Source organism: Crassostrea angulata, chromosome 3 (assembly GCF_025612915.1).
Source record: "Crassostrea angulata isolate pt1a10 chromosome 3, ASM2561291v2, whole genome shotgun sequence".
Lineage (NCBI taxonomy): Eukaryota > Metazoa > Mollusca > Bivalvia > Ostreida > Ostreidae > Magallana > Magallana angulata.
In genome coordinates, this window is record NC_069113.1 from 4,854,029 (window position 1) to 4,880,000 (window position 25,972).

General features: G+C 34.5%; 1 protein-coding gene across 1 annotated transcript in view; it reads left to right on the top strand.

Moving 5' to 3' along the window:
* LOC128176050 (eIF-2-alpha kinase GCN2-like) overlaps positions 1–22,736 on the top strand; it is a 41,852-nt gene extending 19,116 nt beyond the window's left edge. The window contains exons 15-52 of the mRNA XM_052842080.1: positions 113–231; positions 1,106–1,208; positions 2,020–2,193; positions 2,394–2,477; positions 2,773–2,945; positions 3,076–3,200; positions 3,537–3,703; positions 3,849–3,959; positions 4,725–4,877; positions 5,085–5,149; positions 5,232–5,340; positions 5,669–5,769; positions 6,252–6,382; positions 6,513–6,640; positions 6,730–6,863; positions 7,150–7,410; positions 7,576–7,645; positions 7,769–7,840; positions 8,419–8,541; positions 9,097–9,201; positions 9,380–9,544; positions 10,467–10,619; positions 10,752–10,988; positions 12,179–12,376; positions 15,803–15,954; positions 16,560–16,626; positions 18,641–18,910; positions 19,002–19,082; positions 19,604–19,735; positions 19,818–19,931; positions 20,101–20,235; positions 20,350–20,433; positions 20,528–20,628; positions 20,883–21,048; positions 21,157–21,267; positions 21,475–21,527; positions 21,762–21,836; positions 21,933–22,736. Coding sequence (XP_052698040.1) covers positions 113–231; positions 1,106–1,208; positions 2,020–2,193; positions 2,394–2,477; positions 2,773–2,945; positions 3,076–3,200; positions 3,537–3,703; positions 3,849–3,959; positions 4,725–4,877; positions 5,085–5,149; positions 5,232–5,340; positions 5,669–5,769; positions 6,252–6,382; positions 6,513–6,640; positions 6,730–6,863; positions 7,150–7,410; positions 7,576–7,645; positions 7,769–7,840; positions 8,419–8,541; positions 9,097–9,201; positions 9,380–9,544; positions 10,467–10,619; positions 10,752–10,988; positions 12,179–12,376; positions 15,803–15,954; positions 16,560–16,626; positions 18,641–18,910; positions 19,002–19,082; positions 19,604–19,735; positions 19,818–19,931; positions 20,101–20,235; positions 20,350–20,433; positions 20,528–20,628; positions 20,883–21,048; positions 21,157–21,267; positions 21,475–21,527; positions 21,762–21,836; positions 21,933–21,990 — 4,860 coding nt within the window. The 3' untranslated portion in view covers positions 21,991–22,736. The remainder of the gene's footprint in view (positions 1–112; positions 232–1,105; positions 1,209–2,019; positions 2,194–2,393; positions 2,478–2,772; positions 2,946–3,075; positions 3,201–3,536; positions 3,704–3,848; positions 3,960–4,724; positions 4,878–5,084; positions 5,150–5,231; positions 5,341–5,668; positions 5,770–6,251; positions 6,383–6,512; positions 6,641–6,729; positions 6,864–7,149; positions 7,411–7,575; positions 7,646–7,768; positions 7,841–8,418; positions 8,542–9,096; positions 9,202–9,379; positions 9,545–10,466; positions 10,620–10,751; positions 10,989–12,178; positions 12,377–15,802; positions 15,955–16,559; positions 16,627–18,640; positions 18,911–19,001; positions 19,083–19,603; positions 19,736–19,817; positions 19,932–20,100; positions 20,236–20,349; positions 20,434–20,527; positions 20,629–20,882; positions 21,049–21,156; positions 21,268–21,474; positions 21,528–21,761; positions 21,837–21,932) is intronic.
* The last annotated feature ends 3,236 nt before the right edge of the window (positions 22,737–25,972 follow it).

A 25,972-nucleotide genomic window follows, 5' to 3' on the forward strand; every position in this document is an offset into this window, starting at 1 on the left:
CAAAAGAGCAGTTCAGCAGTAAATGTGAAAGGGTTAATTAATCCAAGGTCTTTTAATCATAACCACTTAAAAAAAAGAATTTGTGGTATCTGAACTTCAAATTTTGAACCAGGTTCAGCGACCACCTGAGATTAAAATTACCATTAAACCGCAAGAAAGTATAGGACACCATGAAGAAAACCATGTTCAAGTGGATCTACATGTAAAGTGCTCTGCCAGATACCCACTGGAGTGAGTATTAATCGATTGAAAGTACAAAAAATCATCCCCACATTGTTAGAGGTCCTGAGTCCATTTGTGGCCAGGAGTGGACTCAGGACCCCTCATATGAGGATGATATAAAATGTGAAGCCCAGTATATATTTGTCAATTATCTGATTCAATAGAAGTTATTTTTAAAGATTTCTGTTATGATAATAATGGTATTGCCTAAAGCTTTCTATTCCATAATGCCTCACATTGAATTTATCTCTAAATTTCAACTGCATGTCTTTGCAATAGTTTAATTGATTTTGATTTTCAATATACTGTCCCTGTGACATCACTGGATGATGTATTAGAATTTATTTTAATTCATGTAAGATTCAAACATATTTGCAAATACATGTACCGGTAATGTTCTTTTATTATTCTGAATAATGGGAAAGTTAATCCAAATATATATATTTACATGAATTCCACATATTTTTTGCATGTAGAGAGTGTGGAAAGCTACTGCAGTTATAACAGTGGCACACACAGAGTACTAAAAGGTTAAAATGATGAGTTTTATTATGACGTCACAAACGTTGAACGCTGTGAAATGCAACTTCTCAAGCGAAAATCAAAGTTCATGCTTATGGCTGTTACAGTGGCTCTTACATTTATATGAACTTACCCTTAAAATAAAATAGGAATTTTAAGGTATAAATCACATTTTTCGACAAGGCAAGAAGTTAAAAAATGAAATATATATAATTTGAAAATTACGGTTTTGGCATCAAATTTTTCTAGCATTGTCGTAAATCACCTTTGTAAATAGTTTAGAATTTCAAAAATGTTAAATAACATGTATTTCAAATTTGACATACTTACAGATTCTGATTAATATTCACTCTAATTTCAGGATTCCTGAGTTGAATTTCATAAATACAAAAGGCCTTTCTAACTCCCAGCTCTCCAGCCTTAAATCAGAAGTGGACTCCATCGCCAATGAATACAAGGGAGAAGTATGTTACACGTGCAGTGAAGTAATGTGTCCTATATTTAGCCATCTTTACTGACATGCTGAAAATTAATGATAATCAAGAATTTCTTTATTTAATTTAAACTTTTATTTTGATTTCAAAGAGGCACCTTATGTAGATTAAGTAAAATGTTAAATTGTTGGATCAAATGCACATTCTATGAACTCTCTTCTCATACTGTACCAAATGCCTTTGATTCATTTTTTTTATATAATATCTTTAATTTGTTAATTCACCAAAACATAAAGAAGACATTAATTTACTAATAAAAAGATGACTGTAAATTTTAACAGAAATTATGAAACAATTAGGAGAGAGTCCCTACATGTCATCTCAAATATTTTTGAATAATTATGTCAAAATGTAACTGAAACTCCCTATAAATTATCACAATTGAATACAAAATGAATGCACATTTTGGCTTAGAGGATGCTGGATTTGATTTACTTGGTAGTTTTCACTTCAGTGTGACTTTTGTATGTGGCTTAAAAATTTCTCCAATCACTGACTTTATAACTATGTTTGTACTTAGTACATGTATCAAAATGGTTTGATGATATCAGGGTTGTCTCTAAGACCCGGGAGGCGGGGAATTCCCCCGCCTAAAGTGACGTAATTACCCGGCTATTATTGCATTTCAAACACAATCTAGCTATAAGCTAGACCTTCAAATCCCCTTCTACTTTTTTTATTTCTCCCTTCTACTTCAATTTTTAGAGACAACCCTGTGATATTGATTTGTGAGGTAACTCAAAAACTTGCACAATCATGACATTTTATTCAAACTTTTCAGGAAATGTTGCTACAGATAGCCCAGCATGTGCAGCAGTATTTACATGCACACAACAAGCCGCCAGCCAAATCCTTTTATGAGGAAATGATGTTGAACAAGAGAAAACAAGAGGAACAAAAAGAGGAAGAGCAAAGACAAGAACTAGAGAGACTAAAGAAGAAAGAGGAAAAAGAGGTGTGGACAGGGAGTTGTACAATAAGACTATACAGGCATACAAACTGATTATTGCAGAATATACTGTGATGAAAATAGTAGCTATTTTGGAAACAGTTTTTACATGATAGCATAGATAATAAAATACTTTCCTTTCCAGAATCTCCAAAATAAATCATTCAAAGAAATGAAAAATAATGCACATTCTTTTTTTAATTTAGCTACAAAGTCTAGAAATTGAAATTCAGAGAAGAAAAGAAGCATTAAAGGAAGAGAACAAGAAACGAAAAGAGGAAACAAAACAGGTGTCTTAGTCAATGACAACTAGATTGTCTCAAACTATATAATCAATGAAATATGGTTTCCATTTTTTTCCCTTCAGAATAGTTTGCCTAATAATTTATTGCCTTTCGCTTAATTGTATACTTTATGACTAGGCCCTGGGGCCATAAAACGAAGAACAGCTCATTCTTGATCTCAGTCTCACTTTTCCTCTTCATATTCCTGGTGTAAAAGTAAGACTGAGATCAAAAGCAAGCTGGTTTAAGTTTTATGGCCCCAGGGCCAGTATACATGTAAATCTCATTATCATATTTTTAGGTTGAAGAGGAACCTATTTCTGTGCCATCATCTCCGTCCTCTGAATATGTGCCAAACATTTCTCCCGTGGGAACCCCAGGAATGGTCCGGAGACCCAGAACCTCTGTATCACCCTCCCCCCTCATTGTCCACGCCAACACAGAAGTAAAGGAGATCAAAACACGGAGACAAAGGTTCACAGCAATTAGAATATCGGCTTCCAAAGCAACTTTCAGACCTCTGTGATTGAAAATAATCCTTTTTTTATCAATGCATATTTTGATATGGTAATTGTTAATGTTTGCTTGGTGTTATTTTTTTCAGGAGGACCAGTACGCCTTGCCGTGAAGCGTTGGAGGACCACGTCTGTCACAACCACACCGGCGGCATCGTCGTCCTGGCATTTAACACGCGGGGGGAGAGAACCATTCACAGGGGAACCTGTCTAGGTTTGACGCAGAGATAAAGAAAAAAGTTGATGGATTTTATAAATAAGATTTCTGGGTGTTGTTTTGTCATAGAAATAATGTCCTATACCAGAGGTTGAATTAATGTTTTAGCAGAAGAAAAAAGGGGATTTAGTTTAATGAAATTTTATCTGTTTCTTTGCCATAATTTGATGTCTTGACATGTTTGCTTGTTTTCCTATATGATGGTACGTGTTTTTTTAATAGAGCACTAAGCTACTAGTTTCCAGGTAATGAGATTGGTTTTAGTTTATGTAATGTATACTCATGACAATCTACTGAAATGTCTAAACATTTAAAAATATAATGATGTTGTAGGTCATGGATCCTCTGGTAGCACTGTGTATGTGGGAATCGACACAACTTCCGGTGAACTTGTCACAATATCAGAGTGGGTCCTGAAGTGGAGACATTATGGCAGAAAGAAAATTCTCAGAAAGGATGATGTAGATGAAGACAAAGAGGGAACAGCATGTTTGAAACAGGTAGGACTTATTTCCTGTCATTAATAAAACTTGTAGGACAAAAGGATTTTGAAAAACCTTAAGAATCCTAAAATTCTGGTAGATATGAACATGTGATTAACTGCATGCTGACCTGTTTGATTTCTTTGATTTTACTTTGAACCAGGTGAACAGTATTGAACAAGAGCTGTTATCCCTCATCCGCTTACATCATCCAAACCTTGTCCATTACCTGGCTATCAAATACCAGCAAGATCCTGGCAAAATCACTGTATATGTAAGTCAAAGTGTAGATAACAGGCATAATCGCTGTTAATTTAGGTAAAAGGCCCAGAAGCTGGCTTGGAAATTTACATTAAAATATGCATTATCTAATTGTTATCTTTCAATCATTCTGTTGGGACATTCCCCACCCTCTTTGTGGATATTGACCTTTACCTTCTTCCATTGGTATGCATATCAATCTTTAAGTTCCAGGTACAATGATTTGATACATGTACTATGAACAATTTTTACAGCTGATGTGTTTAGTTTTCAGTCCTTATGTAATTTGTTACCACCTTTTTGATGATTGCTAATTTTCAGCTTTCTGAATATTGCTAAGTTGCAGCTCTTTTAATGATTCCTTCTTAACAGCTTTCTAGTGATTGCTATTTTTCAGTTGTCTGATGATAGCTACATGCATTTTACAGCTTTCTAATGTTTGCTTTGTTAGGCTAAAATAAAGTTATTGATTGTTTGGAATTGCCTCCTGCCACATTGAAATACCCCTGCTGATTAAATTTTATTAGCAAAAAAAAGAAGAACTCTTTTGAATATGGAGATTTTACTTTTTACTAATTTTTAATTAATTAAACTTCAAGTTTGAAAAATGATGAAAAAAAAATTCTCTCCCTCCCTCCTCCTGGGTCTAGAGACCTCCAGGCTGCAATTCCAACAAACATATTTTTAAGAATGGCCTTACAGCTTTCTGTTGATTGATGTTTTACAGCTTTCTGACAATTGCTAATTTACAGCTCTTTTATTTATTTCATTTTAACAGCTGTTGATGGAGTACTGCAGTGGTAGCAGCCTGTCTGTCAACATTCGCAGAAAGAGACCTGTCCATGTCGCACATATCAAGCACTACACAGAGGAAATTCTGAATGCACTGGCCTACTTACACAACAAAGACGTGGTGCATAAGAATCTGCGGGTCAGTGGTCCTAGTAATGGGTAAAACATGGGTAAAAGAAGGAACCTGATTAAATTGTTATCATTTCAATGATCTTGTTAAGTTGCTGTGATTAACAAAGAAACTTAAAACACATTTGAACATATTTACATGAACAATGAGTATTATTTGTTATCTGAGAGACAAATTCTGATATTTAGAATCATGTAAGAAATCAATCATTTGTAGGCTTCCAGTATATTTTTGGATGCCACTGGCAAAATCAAGGTGGCTGACTACAGTATTGAAAGAAGGTAACAATCTTTGAATAAGCACTTTATGTTACAGTACGTGTTCCATTCCTTAACATTAACAATGCCCCTACTCTTCTTATAGGTTGGCTGATTTGTTTTACTATCTAGAGCAGTCTAGACCAGGGGTCCACTTTGATGACAACCGCCCAGTCCAAGGCAAGGCCACCAAGAAAGGCGACTCCTACAGTCTGGTATGGACAAGATGTCAACCCCCCCCCCCCCCCAAAAAAAATAAATAAATAAAAAACAATCCAGATTTATCTCACTAAAAAATATACATATGTAAATAACATACTTTTTGATTGTTTACAAAGCTAATACATTAACATGTTTAATTCACATTTGCTGATATTGTTGCAGATTTAATTGTTGAGATGCACTCCTTATAGTTGTAGTATGTTTTTAACTCTTTACCCATTAAAGCCACCTTTTGATGCATAGCCAAATGTATTCTCAATCTGTAGGCCAAGGACTGAATGATTATAGACTTTTGATTTTTAACCAATTATTTTTATACAGGGATTAGTACTGCTGTCTCTTGCGATGGGAGAAGATGTTGATGAATCAAATCTGGAAATTCCAACTCATTTTCCATCATCTTTCCAGGACTTCTTGCACAAGTTGGTGATGCTTCTTATTTCATGTTGAATAAAAGTGGGCAACTATTCTATTGGGTGTTGGATATATAACGTGGGCAATTGTTCTATTGGGTGTTTTATATGAAGTGGGCATTTGATCTGTTGGGTGTTTTATATAAAGTGGGCAATTGTTCTATTGGGTGTTGGATATAAAGGGGGCAATTGTTCTATTGGGTGTTGGATATATATAATGTGGGCAACTGTTCTATTGTGTGTTGGATATATATGATGTGGGCAACTGTTCTATTGAGTGTTGGATATATATGATGTGGGCAACTGTTCTATTGGGTGTTGGATATAAAGTAGGCAATTGTTCTTTTGGGTGTTGCATTTAAAGTGGGCAGCTCTTTGTATGAAGTGGGCAACTATTCTGCTTTGTATGTGAAAGTAGGCAACTGTTCTGTTTTGTGTTTGTATGAAAATGGCGAATGATATACATGTATAAGATCCTCTCCCTTTAACAGGTGCTTGATAAAGGATGACAAGACTCGCTGGTCAGTTCACCAGTTACTGGATCACACCTTTATCAAGTCTAGCATCTCTCTGAGTCTGCCCATCACAAAACAGGAGACTCAGCAGGAGGTCAACTCTCAAGGTCACTCATCATACTAGCAATCGTATCACAAACTTTTATACTGTATTTTCTATTCAGTGCTTACTATTTGCTCTATTACTTAGTGAATCTTAGGATTATTGTGTATCAACGTTTGTCCTTTTACTTTCAGATGAGGATTCGTCTGATGAGGAGCAGCCTGTGATAACTCCATACGAGGCCAGTGGACAATCCCGTCTCACCAACGAGTTTGAGATTCTGAAGTCCCTGGGCAAGGGAGGATTTGGGGATGTCATAAAGGTAAGAGAGGCTCTATGTTTAGTTTGTCCAATAAAAACTTATTTAATTATATTTTATGAATGTTTTATATGAAATGAATTTAATAACAGGTCAGAAATAAACTAGACAGAAGGTTTTATGCCATCAAAAGAATTCCACTCAATCCAAAGAGCAAACAGTTTAACAAGAAGATCACCAGAGAAGTCAAGCTTCTCTCTCGGCTCAACCATGAAAATGTCGTCAGGTAATCCCATTGATAAAACAGGCACAGGTCACCAAATTCACAGAGGGAAACATTTTACAGTTTAAGTTAAATGGATGTTTCATTAGATAATACTGGGAGGTATTGAAATACCACAGTAAAAGGTGGTTTTATCTCTTTTGTAGCAGGACCATTTAATATGATTGAAAAGATTTACAATATTTTGTACGTTCTTATGTAAATGCAGCCCAGATTATTTTCACTGACCATTGAATGCTTTGTGAGATTGTTAATTTTATGAGCTACAATCTGGTCTGTGTCTACTTAGGTACTTTAACTCCTGGATTGAGCTGAGTGATGACCCGGCCCACAGTGAGAGCTCAAGTGCTCTCAGCTCCTCCCCAAAGTCCACCCCTAGAACCCCAGACAAGATGACAAACACCCTGGATATAACAGACAACATCGAGAGGCTGGCTCCAAAGACAGTGGAGGATTCGGTGGAGTGGAGCCAATCCTACTCCGCCATCATCAACCCGGGCTGGGACTCCGAGGAGGAGGACGAGGCCGATGTATTCGGAACTTCCTTCATGTAAGTTTTTACTTCCTTCATGTAAGTTTTTACTTCCTTCATGTAAGTTTTTACTTTCTTCATGCAAGTTTTTACTTTCTTCATGCAAGTTTTTACTTTCTTCATGCAAGATTTCTTGTAAGTAAGGGTGTTTGTGTTATTCTGTGTGGACAATGTATTTTACAGGTTGACAGATATGTCGGAGGATGTTGTGTTTGTACACAGTCTGGACAATGACGACGCCTCCATCGATCAGGTCAGGGTTTCAGTCATTAACTCTATCATTGTAGCTATCTTTGTTTTCATCAGTGCATTGATATTGTGGGATAAATGAACCAAGATATAAGTGGATTATGTGTAACACATTGTTTCTCTTTAGGTGGATGGAGAGAATGACAAAAGATGGGAGGAGTCCACCATCAGTCCTAAACTCCAGTACCTCTACATCCAGGTCAGTAGGCCATAGCATGGACCAGAATGGAATCAGCACCCAAACATTACAAAGTTTTGTTTGCAATGTCAGTTCTCTAACATTAATGGATTAGTTAAATGTGAACTGAACTTAACATGCTGTAAACATATTATATTTCGCTTGTACGATATTTAGCGGAAAATTATATATATTATATACATTGTATATATTAAATAGTTATCGTGGATATAAATTAGCATATTTTTTAATGTGCCTTTTCAAACCAGTGATAAAAATTATCAAATTTTAACTTGGCAGAAGTGGCTATCAAAGAAAAATGCTAAAAAGAATACACAGTCAAATGTAATACATGTACATCTACAGTAATAGAACTTAAGAAATGACATCATCTTTATGCAGAAGCAGCATGAATGTAATGTCTGTCCCTTAATAACATAAGTGCCTAATACATTATTATTTTTAATATATATTGGTTTAACAGCATGGTGATTAATTTATAAAGAAAGGTTTCAAAATTTTGTCAGTAACTTATTAAATCCTTCATCAGTGTGTCAGTTCATCAATACATTCATCCATTCTCTTGTTCTTGTGTACAGATGGAGTACTGCGAGAAGAGCACCCTCAGGAACTGTATAGACGCCGGTCTTTATCAGGACATGAACCGTGCCTGGAGGCTGTTCAGGGAGATCATCGAGGGTCTGGTTCACATTCATGAACAGGTAAGTTGTATAGAGGTGTATGATTGAGTGAGCTTTTTTAATCAACTTCTTTTGGTGTCCATCCATTTGTCTGTCTGTACAAACTTTAAATTTTCAACTTCTTTTTATGAGCTACCAGCAAAATTTTGACAAAAGTTTTCACAAATCATCTCTTTATCTTGAGAAGTCAAGTTTATTTAAATAATAGGACTATACCCTCTTGAAAGGATATATAATTTTCAAAAATATCTAAAGGAAGGTGTTTTTTCTCAAGATTTCAAGATTTAACTAAAATGACAAAAAGAAACGTTAAAATTAACATCATGACTCTAAACAGCCATCACCCTGACATCTTCAAGGTACAGTAAAACACGCTTATAACGAAGTCCCAGGGATGGCCAATTTTACTTCGTTATAAGCGTAAATCATTATATCCGTCAAGTTAACAACATGAAATAAAGTCATGGGAAATGAAAATCACTTCGCTGTAAGCGTCAATTCATTATAGGCGTGTTCGCTATAACCGTGTTTTACTGTATTTTGTATTTTGTATTGAATCCGTTCTTACTTTAACAGGGAATGATTCACAGAGATTTGAAGCCAGTGAACATATTTTTGGACTCCAATGACCAAGTCAAAATTGGAGACTTCGGTCTTGCTACCACAAGCATCATAAGCAAGGTACATGTACTAATTTGTATTTTTTAAAAAAACATCAAAAGAATCAACATGGATTATATATTGAAATGTCTGTTTAAGATTGACAATCAACATATACTTTCTGAATCTATGCAAATGAGTTTTGTCTTGTGTCAGAGTTGCATAGGGTGTTTTTAATACCATATTTGAATATCTACAGAGCAACATCTTGGATGTTAAGATGCTGACGCTGAGTGCAGCAGATGACAACCTGGAGTCCTTCTCCGAGAACACGGGGGATGGGAGTCTGACAGGGAAAGTGGGGACCGCCCTGTATGTCAGCCCAGAGATGATGACAGGGGCCAGTAAAATAGTGTACACACAGGTCAGTATAAAGGGGGGGGTGTTAGGTCAGGATTGTATTGTATGTCAGTTCTGAGATGATTACAGGGTCTATTAAAATAGTGTACATATCAGTATAAGAATAAAGGGGAAGAGATAGGAGAGCAATGTATGTTGTCTTTGATATATGTGTACTGGAACACATATTGGTAATGATTAAAAAAACTAAATAGAGAAATAGTTTTGCACTTTTTTATTAGGACAATAAGCTGTATTAAGTTGAAAGTAAAGGTTAAAATATGATTATTGTCTTTTAAGTTTCATTATATCTTTCTCAATGTATGGTTCTGTCCATTCTCTGAGTTTCTGTATGATTCTGTCCATTCTCTGAGTTTCTGTATACTTCTGTCCATTCTCTGAGTTTCTGCATGATTCTGTCCATTCTCTGAGTTTCTGTATGATTCTGTCCATTCTCTTAGTTTCTGTATGATTCTGTCCATTCTCTGAGTTTCTGTATGATTCTGTCCATTCTCTGAGTTTCTGTATACTTCTGTCCATTCTCTGAGTTTCTGTGTGATTCTGTCCATTCTCTGAGTTTCTGTATGATTCTGTCCATTCTCTGAGTTTCTGTGTGATTCTGTCCATTCTCTGAGTTTCTGTATGATTCTGTCCATTCTCTGAGTTTCTGTATACTTCTGTCCAATCTCTGAGTTTCAGCATGATTCTGTCCATTCTCTGAGTTTCTGTATGATTCTGTCCAATCTCTTGAGTTTCTGTATGATTCTGTCCATTCTCTGAGTTTCTGTGTGATTCTATCCATTCTCTGAGTTTCTGTATGATTCTGTCCATTCTCTGAGTTTCTGTATACTTCTGTCCATTCTCTGAGTTTCTGCATGATTCTGTCCATTCTCTGAGTTTCTGTATGATTCTGTCCATTCTCTGAGTTTCTGTATACTTTGTTTAAGAAAGTGGACCTGTACAGCCTGGGCATCATCTTCTTTGAGATGTGCTACAAACCCCTCCCCACAGGAATGGAGAGAGTCAAGATCCTTGGAAACCTGAGGCTGCCAGAGGTCAGGTTCCCTGAGGACTTTGACCAGTATGAGCTCAAAAGTCAGGTAGGTTTACAGCCAATTTTTTAAAAGTTTAAAAAAACATCTTATTTACTACAATATCCCTATTTTTCCACCGAGTGGCGGACAGTTAATTAACTATTTTAAATATTGGTGTTTTTGGGCTGTTTTTTGCAGACTTACATTATTAAATGGCTTTTGAACCATGACCCCACTCAGAGAGCTTCTACAAGGGAGCTCTTACTGTCAGAGCACTTACCCCCTCCACAGATGGAGGAGGAAGAACTGGATGAGATTCTACGCTCCACCATCGCTGACCCGCGTAGTAAGGCGTACAGACGCATGCTCTCGGCGCTGTTCTCCCAGAATGTCAATGCTGCCGATGACCTCTTGTTTGACAGTGAAATATACAAGGTGTGTGCTGATAATTTCAAACTATTATAATAGAAACATCTTTGGAATTAAGATTTAAAAGGATTAAAGTAAAAAAATTAGATCAGGTTTTTATGAAAATCTAGGGATGTCAAAATTTATACATTGTAAATTTTTTTACTCCTGTAAACAAAGTTTTTTTTGGGGGGGGGGAAATAGGAATCACCTTGTCCGTCTATCTGTCCTTCTGTGCAATATTTGTGTCTAGTCTATATCTTTCTCATGAAAAAACATTAGAAGTTCTTACTTCACACAAAGATTGCTTATGACCTGAGGGTGTGTCATGATTTTGATCCAAGGTCATTAGAGCAAGTTCAAGGTCATTGGAAGGTAAAAATGAAGAAATTTGTGTCTTGTATATACCTTTCTTATGGAGAAACGTTGGCCACTCGTACTTTACATGAAGATTGCTTTTGACGTAGGATGTGTCATAAACTAGACCCAGATTCAGTTGTGCAAGTTCAAGGTCATTGATTTAAAAAATGCATATTTCCTGCCCAGGCCATATCTTGTAATGGAAAATGATTAGAAGCCAAAATTTGACTCAAAAATTGCTTGTCACCTGTAAATATGTCCTGATATTTAGCTTTGGTCTTATTGCAAGTTCAAGTCACTTTAAGATAACTGGTGCATCCATCACTAATACTTGAGTTATTATATTTTCTTAGTGGGGGATGTTATTTGTGAGCTGGCTCACAGTATACCTCAAGTTATTATTCAAATAGGTGGTTGCTTTTTCTTTTGAATAAAAAGCGAATATTCAGAAATGTTAATCTGTAAACAAGATTCGTTTTAAAGTGGCTTTGTATAGATTAAGCCAAATTTTGCTAAGGCTTTGGGGAACTTTCTTGCCATTTCTAATCAAGAGTTTTCACTTATTAATCTCATTTTAGTTACCGGTATTTGAATTGAATATTGTATTTGTAATACAGTGTTCAGTAATATTATTATAATTTTGGAACCAATATGCTCGTATGATGAAAAATCAAATAGTTGTATTATATATTTGATGACATATATAAGAAATATCAATTATTTGGATCAACTTCACTTCCAGAAATTTGTAAATTGAAATAATATATTTATTATACATGTACCAATAATCCATGAAGATTCATTGACAGAAAATAATTTGTAATATGACCATTCAGTTCTGCTTTTGTAACATTCAGAGTAAGTTCACCACCAAGATCCCACTGGTTCAGGAGATGGTTCAGGAGATGATGGTCAAGATTTTCCAGCACCACGGTGCGGTCAGGTTGACCACACCCCTTCTGATGCCTAAATGTGACCTCTACGCCAAAACTGACCTCTACACTCGCTTCATCGATCACTGTGGTCACTTAGTCTCACTCCCATTTGATCTCAGGGTAATATAAACCAACACAAAGATCTTTGTAATAAGTAAAAAATCAGTCATATTCCATTCAAGTTTACATAAATATGAACTTGGAATTATAATTTTGATACTAGTTAATAGTACATGTACCAATAATTTGGTGTTTCGTGGGGGTGTTAAGGAAGCATATGGGCAGTTTAGCGTCTTTTTTGACTGTTATATTCAAAATCTTGAATTACAATTTTGAATAAGATCAAAAACTTAGTATTCTCCTTTAAAATAGATGTCAGTGCAATAAAATCAGGTAGTACATAACTGCCACATTGTGTATTATCACGTGACAACTATAAATAGCTTACATATATTCCTTAACATTAAATGTGATAGAACAACACTACCCCGCGGTTTCCAAAATAAAATAAAATAACAAAATAAAATAAACAAACCAAGTGAAGGCAAAACATCTCAATTTAATCAAAACTGCTGCTAGAATTCTATGTTCTTCTTTATTAAATAGTTATTCATCCAGCTCTCGTAAAACGTTCCCAACTTTTGTATAGTTTGCACGGAGAACGGTATGTTGCATCGAAACAACACAAAACATGGGATTCTAGCAGCACTTTTCAATTTAAGCATTGATCAAACTAACGATACGTATAAAATTTCAAGTTCAATATATACGGGGTAGTGTTGTTCTAGTCGGATTTTGATATCGTAAACAACGACAGAGGAAAGCCTGGCCGAGAAATAAAAGCAAATTTACATACCTTTTAGCAAATGATTGATAAAACTAACATCTCTCCCAGTATTCTTATGTTCAATTCTCAATAAATCACACCACAATACTTAATTAGAGTGTTTAGATTAGTTATAAATTTTAATATATTTACAATGCTTTCCGATCAAATTCACACGACATTCAACTTTTAGTCATGACGTCATCAATGTGTAAATCTTCGTAATGCAAACTAATTTCTGGAAAAAAATTGTCTTCAGTATTTTTTATTTGTTTTTGGTCTACCTTTCATTGCTAAGATATTTGAATCTAAATAAATAATTAAGATTTGTGATTTCATGGAATTTCATGTAATTCAGATTCCATATGCTTCCTTACCCCCGCGTTAAGGTTTTTTACTTGTTAGCTCACCTGAGCCAAAGGCTCAAGTGAGCTTTTCTGATCACAATTTGTCCGTTGTCTGTCGTTGTCGTCGTCGATGTTGTCGTTGTTAACTTTTCACATTTTCATCTTCTTCTCAAGAACCACTGGGCAGATTTCAACCAAATTTGGCACAAAGCACCACTAGGTGAAGGGGATTCAAGTTTGTTCAAATGAAGTGCCACGCCCTCTTTAAAAGGGAGATAATTGAGAATAATTGAAAATTTGTTGGTATTTTTCAAAAATCTTGTTCTCAAAAACTTTTCGGCCTGAAAAGCTTAAACTTGTGTTGAGGCATTATCAGGTAGTGTAGATTCAAGTTTGTTCAAATCATGGTCCCCGGGGTTAGGGAAGGGCCACAAGAGGGGGGTCAAGTTTTACATAGGAATATATAGAAAACATCTTTAAAAATCTTCTTCTCAAAAACTATTTGGCCAAGAAAGCTCAAATTGGCATGTAACCATCCTCAGATAATGTAGATTCAAGTTTGTTCAAATCATGGTCCCCGGGGGTAGGGTGGGGCCACAATTGGGGATCAAGTTTTACATAGGAATATATAGAGAAAATCTTTAAAAGTCTTCTTCTCAAAAACTATTAGGCCAGAAAAGCTCAAATTAAAATGGAAGCATCCTCAGGAAGTGCAGATTCAAGTTTGTTCAAATCATGGTCCCCAGGGATAGGGAGGGGCCACAAGAGGGGGATCAAGTTTTACATAGGAATATATAGAGAAAATCTTTAAAAATCTTCTTCTTAAAAATTATTAGACCAGGAAAGCTCAAATTTGAGTGGAAGCATCCTCAGATAGTGTAGATTCAATTTTGTTCAAACCATGGTCCCCGGGGGTAGATTGGGGCAACAATGGGGGATCATGTTTTACATAGGAATATATAGAGAAAATCTTTAAAAATCTTCTTCTCAAAAACTATTAGGCCAGGAAAGCTCAAATTTGAGTGGAAGCATCCTCAGATAGTGTAGATTCAAGTTTGTTCAAATCATGGTCCCCGCGGGTAGGGAGGGGCAACAATTGGGGGATCAAGTTTTACATAGGAATATATAGAGAAAATCTTTAAAAATCTTCTTCTCAAAAACTATTAGGCCAGAAAAGCTCAAATTAAAATGGAAGCATCCCCAGATAGTGTAGATTCAAGTTTGTTCAAATCATGGTCCCCGGGGGTAGGGAGGGGCCACAATTGGGGGATCAAGTTTTACATAGGAATATATAGAGAAAATCTTTAAAAATCTTCTTCTTAAAAATTATTAGACCAGGAAAGCTCAAATTTGAGTGGAAGCATCCTCAGATAGTGTAGATTTAAGTTTGTTCAAATTATGGTTCCCAGGGGTAGGGTGGGGCCACAATTGTGGGATAAATTTTTATATAGGAATATATAGAGAAAATCTTTTAAAAAATTTCTTTTAAAAACTATTTGGCCAAGAAAGCTCAAATTGGCGTGTAACCATTCTCAGATAATGTAGATTCAAGTTTGTTCAAATCATGGTCCCTGGGGGTAGAGCGGGGCTACAATGGGGGATAAATTTTTATATATATAGAAAATCTTTAAAAGTCTTCTTCTCACTACTATTAGGCCAGGAAAGCCCAAATTTGAGTGGAAGCATCCCCAGATCATATAGATTCAAGTTTGTTTAAATAATAGTCCAGGGGTAGTGTGAGGCCACAATGGGGGATGAATTTTTACTTAGGAATATATAAAGAAAATCTTTTAAAATCTTCTTTTTAAAGACTATTTGGCCAGAAAAGCTTAAACTTGTGTAGAGGCATCCTCGGGTAGTGTAAATTCAAGTTTGCAAAATCACAGTCCCTAGTGGTAGGGCGGGACCGTGATAGCGGTTTAAATTTTTACAGGAATATATAGAGAAAATCTTTAAAAATATTCTGGGAAAGTTTCGGTCCAAAACTCAGTACTTAGTGTGAAAGCACAGGTTATGCAGATTTAAGTTAAATGAAACCATGATTCCCTAGAGAAAAGTGGGGCCACGAAATGGGGGGGGGGGTATATAGGAGTAGAGAAAAATCTTCTTACAGGTACAACAACAAAAGGGGCTTGGTATTTACCAAAAAATAAGAGGTGGATAAAAATTGGCAGATTTTCATTTTTTTTTTGCAAGATCTACTGTACTCAGTTGTCAAGATATTTTGATACTGTAATGCTAATTTGATCAGAATTAAGGCAATTGTTGCCCAGGTGAGCGATGTGGCCCCTGGGCCTCTTGTTTTTAATAGGGTTCCAATTGTTTGCTGCAATTATTTTTTGCTTTTACTCTTTGATCTTTTTTTTTGTGTAGATACCATTTGTTCGCTATGTGGCCCGCCATAACTGTAGCAGTGTCAAGAGGTTCTGCATTGACAAAGTGTTCAGGGAGAAGAAGGTGTACGGCCAGCATCCAAGGGAGCTCACTGAGTGTGCCTTTGACATCATTACTCCCAATCTTGGCAGGTAGGAATGAAAGTTAGGTTGTTATACCGTGATTTTTACCTACCCTGGTTCTTTGATTTTGTAGAGATTTTGTTCTAATTATATGCCCATTGTTAGAGGAACATATTGTGGATTGTGGTCTGGTGCAATGCCTGGCCTTGCTTGCTTTTTACGCAAGAAACATACTTTATTGGTTAAGGTAGGAAAATCATATTAGATACACAGAGTACTTATAGCAAGAGGATTTATGAAAGACTAATTCAGAGTTTGAAGGTCAAGGCCGCCTTCGATGTGGTATATTACATATTTTTCAACATCATATAATTTACCCCAGTATGTAAAATAAATGCTTATTATATCGATACTTGAACCAATTCTCTCCTGTAATACCTCCAGTAAAAGAAATTGGGGTTTGTAAAGAAAACACTGAATTCTTCTGAGCACCCATTTGTCTGTCCTTGCAAACTCACTAAAAATTTCTACTTCACACTAAGACTGCAAATGGCCTATGGATGTGTCAGAACCTTGTCAAAGTGTCAGAATAATGTTTTATTCTTGTCAATACATGTAATATAGAAAAACTAGTCTTTAATCATTTATTGTATACTTCTTTGAATTCCTTTTAGTTTATTCCCTGATGCTGAAGTGGTGCTACTGGTACAAGAAATTATATCAGAATTTCCTGTATTACAGGTAATTTACTGTAAACATGTTATATTTGGTGGAAATTCATTTTTGGGAGTTGATTTTAATCAACTCTCCTATGCAGTTACTGTGGCAAACCGAAACTGAAACAGTGTTTGGACCTAAGGACAAATCATCACCGCTGACAAGAGTTAGTTCTTGAAAATGATTGATAAATTCGATGTAATGTACGCTGAAGCATTTTTTTAAAGGAAACTTATTTATAAATACCTAAGAAATAGTCAGATTTTAAATAATACGAACAATTTAGAAGTTTTTTGCAGTCGTGTGTATTCCTACGCCAGAGTTCAATATAGTCTCGTTCAACCATCGGCTATCTCCGTATCTCCGACAAGCTGAGAGTCAGTCTATATTTAGAGGTCGCACGAGCTACGCAGCACTGTTTAAGGCTTGCTATGAATAAACGTTCATAAAACGATGCATCTATTATTACAAAATATTTATGTAAAGTTATTTTATTATGATATACATGTAAATGTGATATTAAATAAAACAGTACAGTAAAGGCTACTTTGTATGACACTTCGTGTGGTCCGCTGAATTGATGGTCACGTGATATGTGTTGATAATTCTCCCGATTGGAAGTCATAAACTTTCAATATTACAAGGGCATACCCTTTTTTTGAATTAAAATTTTAGATAATAATTAAATTCTACTATTCTGGTAGATTCTGAAAAGTGCTGCTGCTGCGTATAGAGTTCATCTTTTATTAGAATTAATATCAAAGAAATGAGCTCTGGTTGGAATTTATATGACCTTCGCTTAATATTTTACATATTTAATAATTCATTCCATAGATTTCATTGAAGCAGCAGCACTTTTTAATAAATTTTACATTCCCTTAATTTATATCCAAAAGTTCAAAATGATCTGTTAAGTGTATGCCCTTGTAAAAAGTGGATTTTGATATGCTTCCCGATGTCAAACACATCGAACTTGTACATTAAACACTCTAAAAAAGAAATAATACACGCTCTAAAAAATAATTACATGCCGAATCAAAACAAGCATAGTAGATAGTATTTAATGGTATAATAATTGTTTTATGATTATGATTCGTCCATTTATAAAATGCATTTTCTCATATTAAAAAATTGATTGATCCGCCTCTCTCTACACATAATATGCGTAAAAATTTACAATATGATGTCACATCGACAAGTGCACCGCTATCAGTCTGTTGTTTATATTTATCGTTGTTGGACTTATTTCACTCCAAAGTTGTACGCATATGTAATTTTTAATGTAGTTTAATGTTTTCGTACCCATAACAAGTGGAAACTACTTTATTTATTAGCATTTTTGACGACTTGTTGTTTTGTGTGATGTCATAGTTAACATTTCCCATACTTTTGGTCAGCGCGACTAGAAAGTAAACCTTAGCAGTGCTGCGTATCACGTGACCTGGTATCTTTTACTTGTCGGAGATTAACGGAGACAGCCGAGCATCTGGTTGAACGAGACTAGAGTTCATTATTGGTTAGATCCATACCACTTTTTGAAATATTTGGAATACCAATACATAGTTTGATGAAATCAATTCTATTTTTAAATATTACACAACATGATTCATAAGAGGTTTTCTCGAATTTCTTGTCGGAAAAGTCGGAGACTCCATATTATAAAAATGTGCGTAATTCAAATAGAGATTATAAACTACTTGGCAAGGAAAATAACATATCGTTGATTTTAAGATAAATATTAATCGATAAAATCAACTCCCCTCAGTACTTCAGTACTTTGATTATAACCTGTTAGCATGGATTTAAATAAACATATTTCTGGATGCACCCATTCTATACATTATTATACATGTATGCATGGCTTTTAGCAATGTACTTTATTTAGCAGAAGCCACTTTTCGCTCAAAACACTAAAAACAATACACAGTCAAATGTAATACATTTGTAGTATAACAATGCATTTTACTTGTATATTTTGAGTAATAAATGAAACCAATAAGATGTGTATCAAATCTCAGAAATTGTGTTAAACTTGCAGCAAAGAAACTATTACATAAAGATGAACCACATGTTGATTCTCCACGCCATTCTACAACACTGTGGTGTGGCCGGGGACAAGGTCACTGATATCCTTCACATCTTGTCGGGGGTCAAGCTGGACAGTCAGTACAAGACCATCTCCAAGTCCTTGACCTCCCTAGGGCTCACTGACCAATCTGTCTCCTCCCTACTGGGGATCTTAGAAATGGAGGGAAACTATGGCAAAGTGGCCAGCTACTTACGATGTATCACAAAAACCAGGGGAGAGGTAGGGGAAATGTCTGCCTTTGGAGTAATCATGATTTGATGGTTGAGTTACCAATGGGGGTGATATTGATGCACAACTATTCTGTTTTTAGGCAGCATCAAAAGCCAAGCAAGGTCTGCATGAGTTGGAAGTCACCCTTAGTAATTTGGACACCTTAGGTTTGAAACTGCCTGTAAGTACATGTGCAATCCTAATAATTGAAGGTATTTATCTTATAGATTATTGGATAATTCTTTTATTTTATCTCTTGTTTTATGTGGAAAATGAAATTATTCTCTATTTACTAGTATATAAATTTGTAAGAATAAATTAGGGTACTGTGGTTTCATCAATATTCGTTGAATACCAATTTTCGTGGATTTCGTTGTTAAAATGATCCACGAAAATTAATGTTCATTGAAGTTCAATTTCAACTAACATTTTGTATTGATAGGATCATCGGCCACGAAATTACGTATCCTTGAAACTGTGGTTTTCAGAGAATCAACGAAAATTGATACCCACGAAAATTAATGAAACCACAGTACTTTGCCAAGTACAAAAATCACATGGTTTCATAAAACACAGTCAAATTTTTTTTTAAGTTGCTAGTGAGTTTGCAGGTGCAGGCTATTCTTTTGAGCAAGATACAAAGATTGTACATTTTATGTGGACTGGGAAACTTATATAAGTTTTACTGTGTTTTTTATTCAGGTGACTGTATCCCTAGGCTTCGTGTTCAACACACTTCAGTATTCGGGGATGATCTTCCAGGTGATGGTGGACAGCAAGAAGAAGCACCACAGCCCAGACATCTTGGCAGCGGGGGGCTGCTACGACAAGCTGGTACAGACTGCTTTCATATTAATCTTGATTTGATGAGGAGAGTGCAGTGCCATGGTTTTCTGGATGTTTGTTTTGTTTACAGATAGAGAAGTTCCGTTCTCCATTGGCACACCCTACAACGGAGTCCTCCATACATGGAGTCGGGGTCAGCATTGCGTTTGAGAAGATTGTGTTAGCAATGTTGGAACATAAAGAGGTATCTTCTATATCCAGATCGTACTTCTGTTCTTAAAATTTCACTGCTTCTGTTGAAAATACAGAGATGCACAGTGATTATAACTGGAAAAACTTTACCATTAGAACTGAAGCTCTGTCAAATACTTATAAACAACTGTATTAAACAACCATTGTCTGATTATTTACAGCTGAATTCCTTGAGTTCATACGGCATCTTAGTGTGTACTATTGGACACAAGCCCATGTTGAAGGAGAGAATGTTAATTCTGCGTGATCTCTGGTTGGCAGGACTCCGAGCTGATATATACTTAGAGGCCATGCAGGTAAACTGATTAGTTTACAAAGTCAGATGACATGAAGTTGAATTGATTGTGAATAAATGGCAGATGATTCACAACCATGTTTCGCTGCATTACTTATTTCTGTTTTCTTTTTAGACTCAAGAAGAGATTCAGGAGTTCTGTCGCTGTAATGGAATACCATATATGGTTATCCTGAAGGATGGGGACACAGGGGCAAAGGTTCAGCTATTGATTTTAAAAGATTCCAAAAACATGACCCTGTAATGAAATCAATGAAAATTGGTGTCTAAAATTGTATCATCTCTCTCTACAGGTGAGAATGATTGAGAAGGACAGGATAACGGAGAAGAAACTTCTGACCAATGCTCAGGTGGTGGACTTCCTTCAGCAGAAACTACAGGCTTCCTCAAAACCGTGAGTGGTTGTACCATCATGGAAATGTATCTCACAAGAAGTTCTTTGTTACTTTACAGTAGATTCCTAATAAAACATGAGAAATAAATTTCCATGTGAAATTGTGAGAAGCAACTCTTGCATATTTTAAATCAATACAAGTTGAAAGAATAGAGGAATTAAGTGCTTGTGTAAAATAAAGAATCAACAGAATCTCACAGCAAAGGTAGGTGCTGTGTGAGATCACCTAACATACCTGTTGTTTTTACCTGCAGGGAGCAGTCTGACTCTGCCCAGGGAGTTCCCTCTAAGACCGTGGGGGTGGTGTCTCCCTCAGATAACTACTCCACCAACTACAGCAATAACATCCTCATCAACTTCAACTTTGTGATAGAGAACGGGAAGCTGGCCTCCAAAACCAGATACCGATATGAATCTCAGGTACAATGGCGTTTTGTTATGCACAGAATTACATGTATAGTAATGCTTTGAAGTATTTTGTAATTCAGAGAAACAGGAACATACTGATCTCCTTGTATGCTGTTTCAGATACTGGCCAAAGTGAGCTCCACATTGTCATGGTTACCAAAGAAGTCAATTGATGTAATTGCTGTGGAATTAAGTGCACCAGTACTGAAATGTGTCGTAGCATTCCTGGAGGTAAACAGTCGCAAAAATGAAAAACTTTTTTTTTTTGAAGCATCATATTTAAAAATAACAAAAGAAATGTATTTGATGTTGGCAAGTACATGTAAACTAGTGTGTACTGCCATTTTGAAAGACATTGTTTATCCCCTGTTTTATTTTTGCCCCTCTAATCCCTTTGGTTGACAAAATTAATGAAGAATAACTTTGTTGTGTTGACAGTTAGATGGGACTGAAAAGGAATATGAAGACAGCATTAGTGCAGTCATTGAAAAGTAAGATATTTTCTAATTGACGTCATTTTAATGTTTTCAATTAAATATTGCAAGTTTACATAGTCAATATGACTTGTAAGATATTTTCTAATCGACCTTCATTTTAATGTTTTCAACTAAATATTGCCAGCTTACATAGTCAATATGACTTGTTAATTTTATTTCTTATAAGTGTATGAAATAGTTGTCTTGTTTGTAAGTGTAATAAGTTTAAAATCTGAATTCTCTCTCCAGGCAGCAGAGACATACCAGTAAGAAGTATATCAACAAAATATGTGACCAGATATTTGAGCTCAAATTCAATAGAAAGTGAGTACTTGTCACCTAAAAATTGTTTCAGAATTGCCTTATCTTTATCTTGTTTATTAATGAACTGATATATAAAATAATATTTTTCTTCCTTAGATGCAATTACATTGTTTTGTATGGACTAAAAGATGATAGTCTCAAACTTCTGACCTGAATCTCAAGACTGAGCCTGGAATGGCTTAAGGGCACAATCTGAAAATCAGATACATGTAGTAGAGCTTCCATGATGTCAAAAAACTCTGTCTTATTGGATTGAAGTGATGAGAAATGCCAGGAACTGTGGGTGTGAAGTGGCTCCCTGTGAGTAGTGCTTCTTGCCAGGACACTAGTTATTACATGTACCAGTATACAAAGTATGTATGATGCATCAGGATTGCAGCAAGAGATTTTAAGACATAGCAGAGTGGGCTACTTAGAAAAAACATGGGTGATTTGGTGGTACAAAAATAGATGAAATTGTTCATTTGCAATTGATCTCTGTTAACCTTGTGTTCGGGACATTATGTTGATCTAGGAATAGAACTGTATTAAAAATTGTAAATTTAAAGTGTAGGTCACCTCAATAGAGATGAAAATATTTATAGAAGCCATATGCTTGTAAATTCAAATTTGCTTTCTGCTATTGAATATTCATGAATGGAATGCAAATGCTGTTTGTGAAGATTGAATTATCTTTCTTGTCATGGGGACTTGAAAGAACAGAAAAAATATTTTACAAAAGTTTTAAAGAGATTAAGTATATATTTATTTCATTTATTTTAAAAACAAGTATGTCACAATAACATGTATCATTTATTGACAAGAGTATTTTTTGTTATTAATTGTTTACATATATGTACAGCACAAAGACTATATTGAAAAAAAAATAAAACTGTTAAAGATATAAAGTCTTTGTTATATTCATTATGATTTATAGATGAACATGAAATGTGTCTTAAAACTTTTAAAAGACGGAAAAGGACACTAAATCGATGACATGAAAAGAAAAGCTATTGATGAACAGTTTTAAGGAAGGAGTCTCCTTGTTATCTTATAATAAGAAATTCATGAAATTTTGACACAGTCAAACAGATCATATCACTGAATGATTCTATCAGTTTAATCAAATTTGACCTTTTTGTTTTTACATAAAGGTCAGGTCAAGGTCACTACCTTTTTCCTCAACGTAATGGATGATAAAAATAAGTGTAGCTCTCTGTAGTTCTGCAGACATTTGTTCAAGATTTGAAGATTTTATTCTTGAGTGAAATGATAGAATATTTAAGAATGTCTATCAGCTTATACTACTAAATTGGAATAAATATTTATACTAAAATTTGATATTGCTTAGCCCGCAATTCCTCTAATTTTCTTAAAATTTGAAAAAATTTTGATTATTTTTTTTTACGCTTCCAATAATAAAATATTTCTGATTTTATGAATAATGAGGACTTTATATAAAGATATAAATTGAGAGAAGAGCTCATATATTGACCATTTAATAAGAGAGAAAAACTGATTTTAGTGATTTTTTCACAAAAATCAATATATAGAATGGGTGCTTTAGAAAGCTAATAAAAATGTAATTTGATAGGCAAATCATATTTTAAAATGTATTCTGAAACCCAAGTATCATATCATTATTTCACATTAGTAAAAAAAAATCCAAAATTAATGTTATTGTTTTTAAAATGCTAAAACCGTCTCATTAATCTGCAGCAATTCTGAATATTGCGAAACATGTGATATTTTCCTACGCCAATATTACGCCAAAAATATAGTCCTTGTTAGATTCTAAACATTGATTACTTTTTCTATGCCAAGTTGTATGATAATAAAAAAGAACGAAAAACATACTATTTTAATTTCCTTTCATCTTGATTTAATGAACAATTAATCAAATTTACGTTTGACAAATCGAAAATCAGAAAAAACTCCTTCCTTAAGAATTTGTAAATTATAAAAAATCCTTTTTACATATATTGCATTCTAATAATATTAAAAAAAACCCACCAAAACTTATTCTGAGATTTCGCTGTTTTGTATCAAATCGTGAGAATATAAAATCGCAATCAACAATTTTTTGTTATTATTTCTTATAGTTCAAAACTGTATGAAAAATTAAAAGCAAGATTTTAAAATCTGCTACGAGTGCTTCCTGCGATTTTACACGGAAATTAATTACTCACATTTAATTATGAATCTACAGTGGTCTGTGAGGGTTCTATGCCTTGGTCAGTGTACACCAAGAGTTACCATTGCCCTATTGTAGTCTCTCCGAGGTTTGGACTTAACCATCACCAAGTTTTTGATAGGTTTAAAGAAAAAGATCACACAGTATGATTCCCACAACAAATCTTCATCAAGGTCCCAACCATGTGACTATTACAAAATGGTGGTACCAGACATCATTTCTTGTGGCCCTTTAGGAAATTGGAGCCACAAAGCCTATGTCTGCCTCTCTGCAACTCCATGGGTTTGCCCCTCAAAAACACCCATCATTTTTAATATCCAAATTGTCATCAACTGAGTAATGAATGTGTATTTGGTCCATCCTTTCTGTAACATACATTCTAATTACAATAATATAATCATTCATAACGGAGGATTTTATGCGAGCACTTTTTGATATTATGAAGTTTTGTTTGATCCAGTTAATTAATTGAAATTTGTGAAGCAGTGTACATGTTTATACCTTGATGAAAAACTTTTGTTTTGAAAAAAAAAATTGATTAGATTTTTAATTAAACAAGAAATTTTTGTGAGAGTAAATATAAACTCAGTGTAATAGACTCAAAACTTGGTTGATGAATTTTTATTTTATTTTTTGTTAAACGAGATTTTTTTTAGCATAAATATAAGCTCAAAGTTCTAGACTCAAAACCTGGTCAATGAATTTTTATACATTTAAAAGAAAATTCTTCTTTTTATATTGCATGTTTTTCTTAATGGTTGTGTATGTAAATTTAAAGTATTTTCCTCTTGTTGGGTGGATTTATAAAAATAACAAAAGCTCTTAAAATAAAGCATGTATAGCTAGGTTCAAAGAGCATTCTTAGATTATGCTCTATAGATTTTTCCTCCCTTGAGATTTTTTGTGGATTATATGCTCAAGAATATTTTCATTGCTATGAAATGGAATCTTATAATCCACAAAGACTTATTTCTAATAATATCTGAAGTCTGGATCAACAAGACACTCCTAAACAGATACTAGGAGAAGTTTATCTGCATGGAAGATGCCGATTTATTGCTAATATTTAAAATGTTTACAATTGATTTTTTATTCATTAAAAATGAAAAAAAAATATGTTTTTGCAGAAAGGAAACATAAAAATAATAGATTTTTTTTCTAGGTATAGGATTATTATCTTTACTGACCTAATTTGATACGAGATAGAACTATTTCGTTTTCCAACAGAGTCTGAAAATTCATTACCCACAAGATTCATTCATAAATTGTGATTTTTCAGTTTGATACTAGATATTATCATGAAGCTAACAAGATTTTTATGCCAAAGCATTGAATTTATGCCTTGGGCAATTTAGGTTTATGTATCCTTGTAATGCATTTTAAATGAATCAAGATAGGCAAATTTGCATCAGGTATGGCCACACACAGATGAACATTTAACCCCATATATGCAAATGCATGTACATACATTTTGTACCTCATGAATATTTACACTCCTAACCCATATAAATATATAAGTACATTTAACATTAAAAACAATACTTCAATTGTATTGTCAGCCATATGAATTTATTAATTTAATAAACTTAAACCAAAACAATATTTAAATATATTCTGTTTAAGTTGTTTGTTATTAACGCTTTGTATTGCATGTATTATCATATTCCAGGTTTAGGTCTTACTCATCTTTGGATATTTTTGTACAGAAATATTTTTGTAGTTTTCTTGGGGATTTTTTGAGCATTTTGCTGTCTATACTGGAATACATGTACATGTATAAGGGATGCCTCTGGGCTCTAAGGGGTACCTGAATACAGAAGTACAAGATCTTTATTTGGATATTAAAGGGAGAGAATGCAGCAATCAGCAGAACAAGTTAGTGGGACTGGTGCTGGAAACATTTATATTTTTTTTATGAAAATACTGATTGGGAAATTCATTATTTAGCAGATTCAAAATTAAC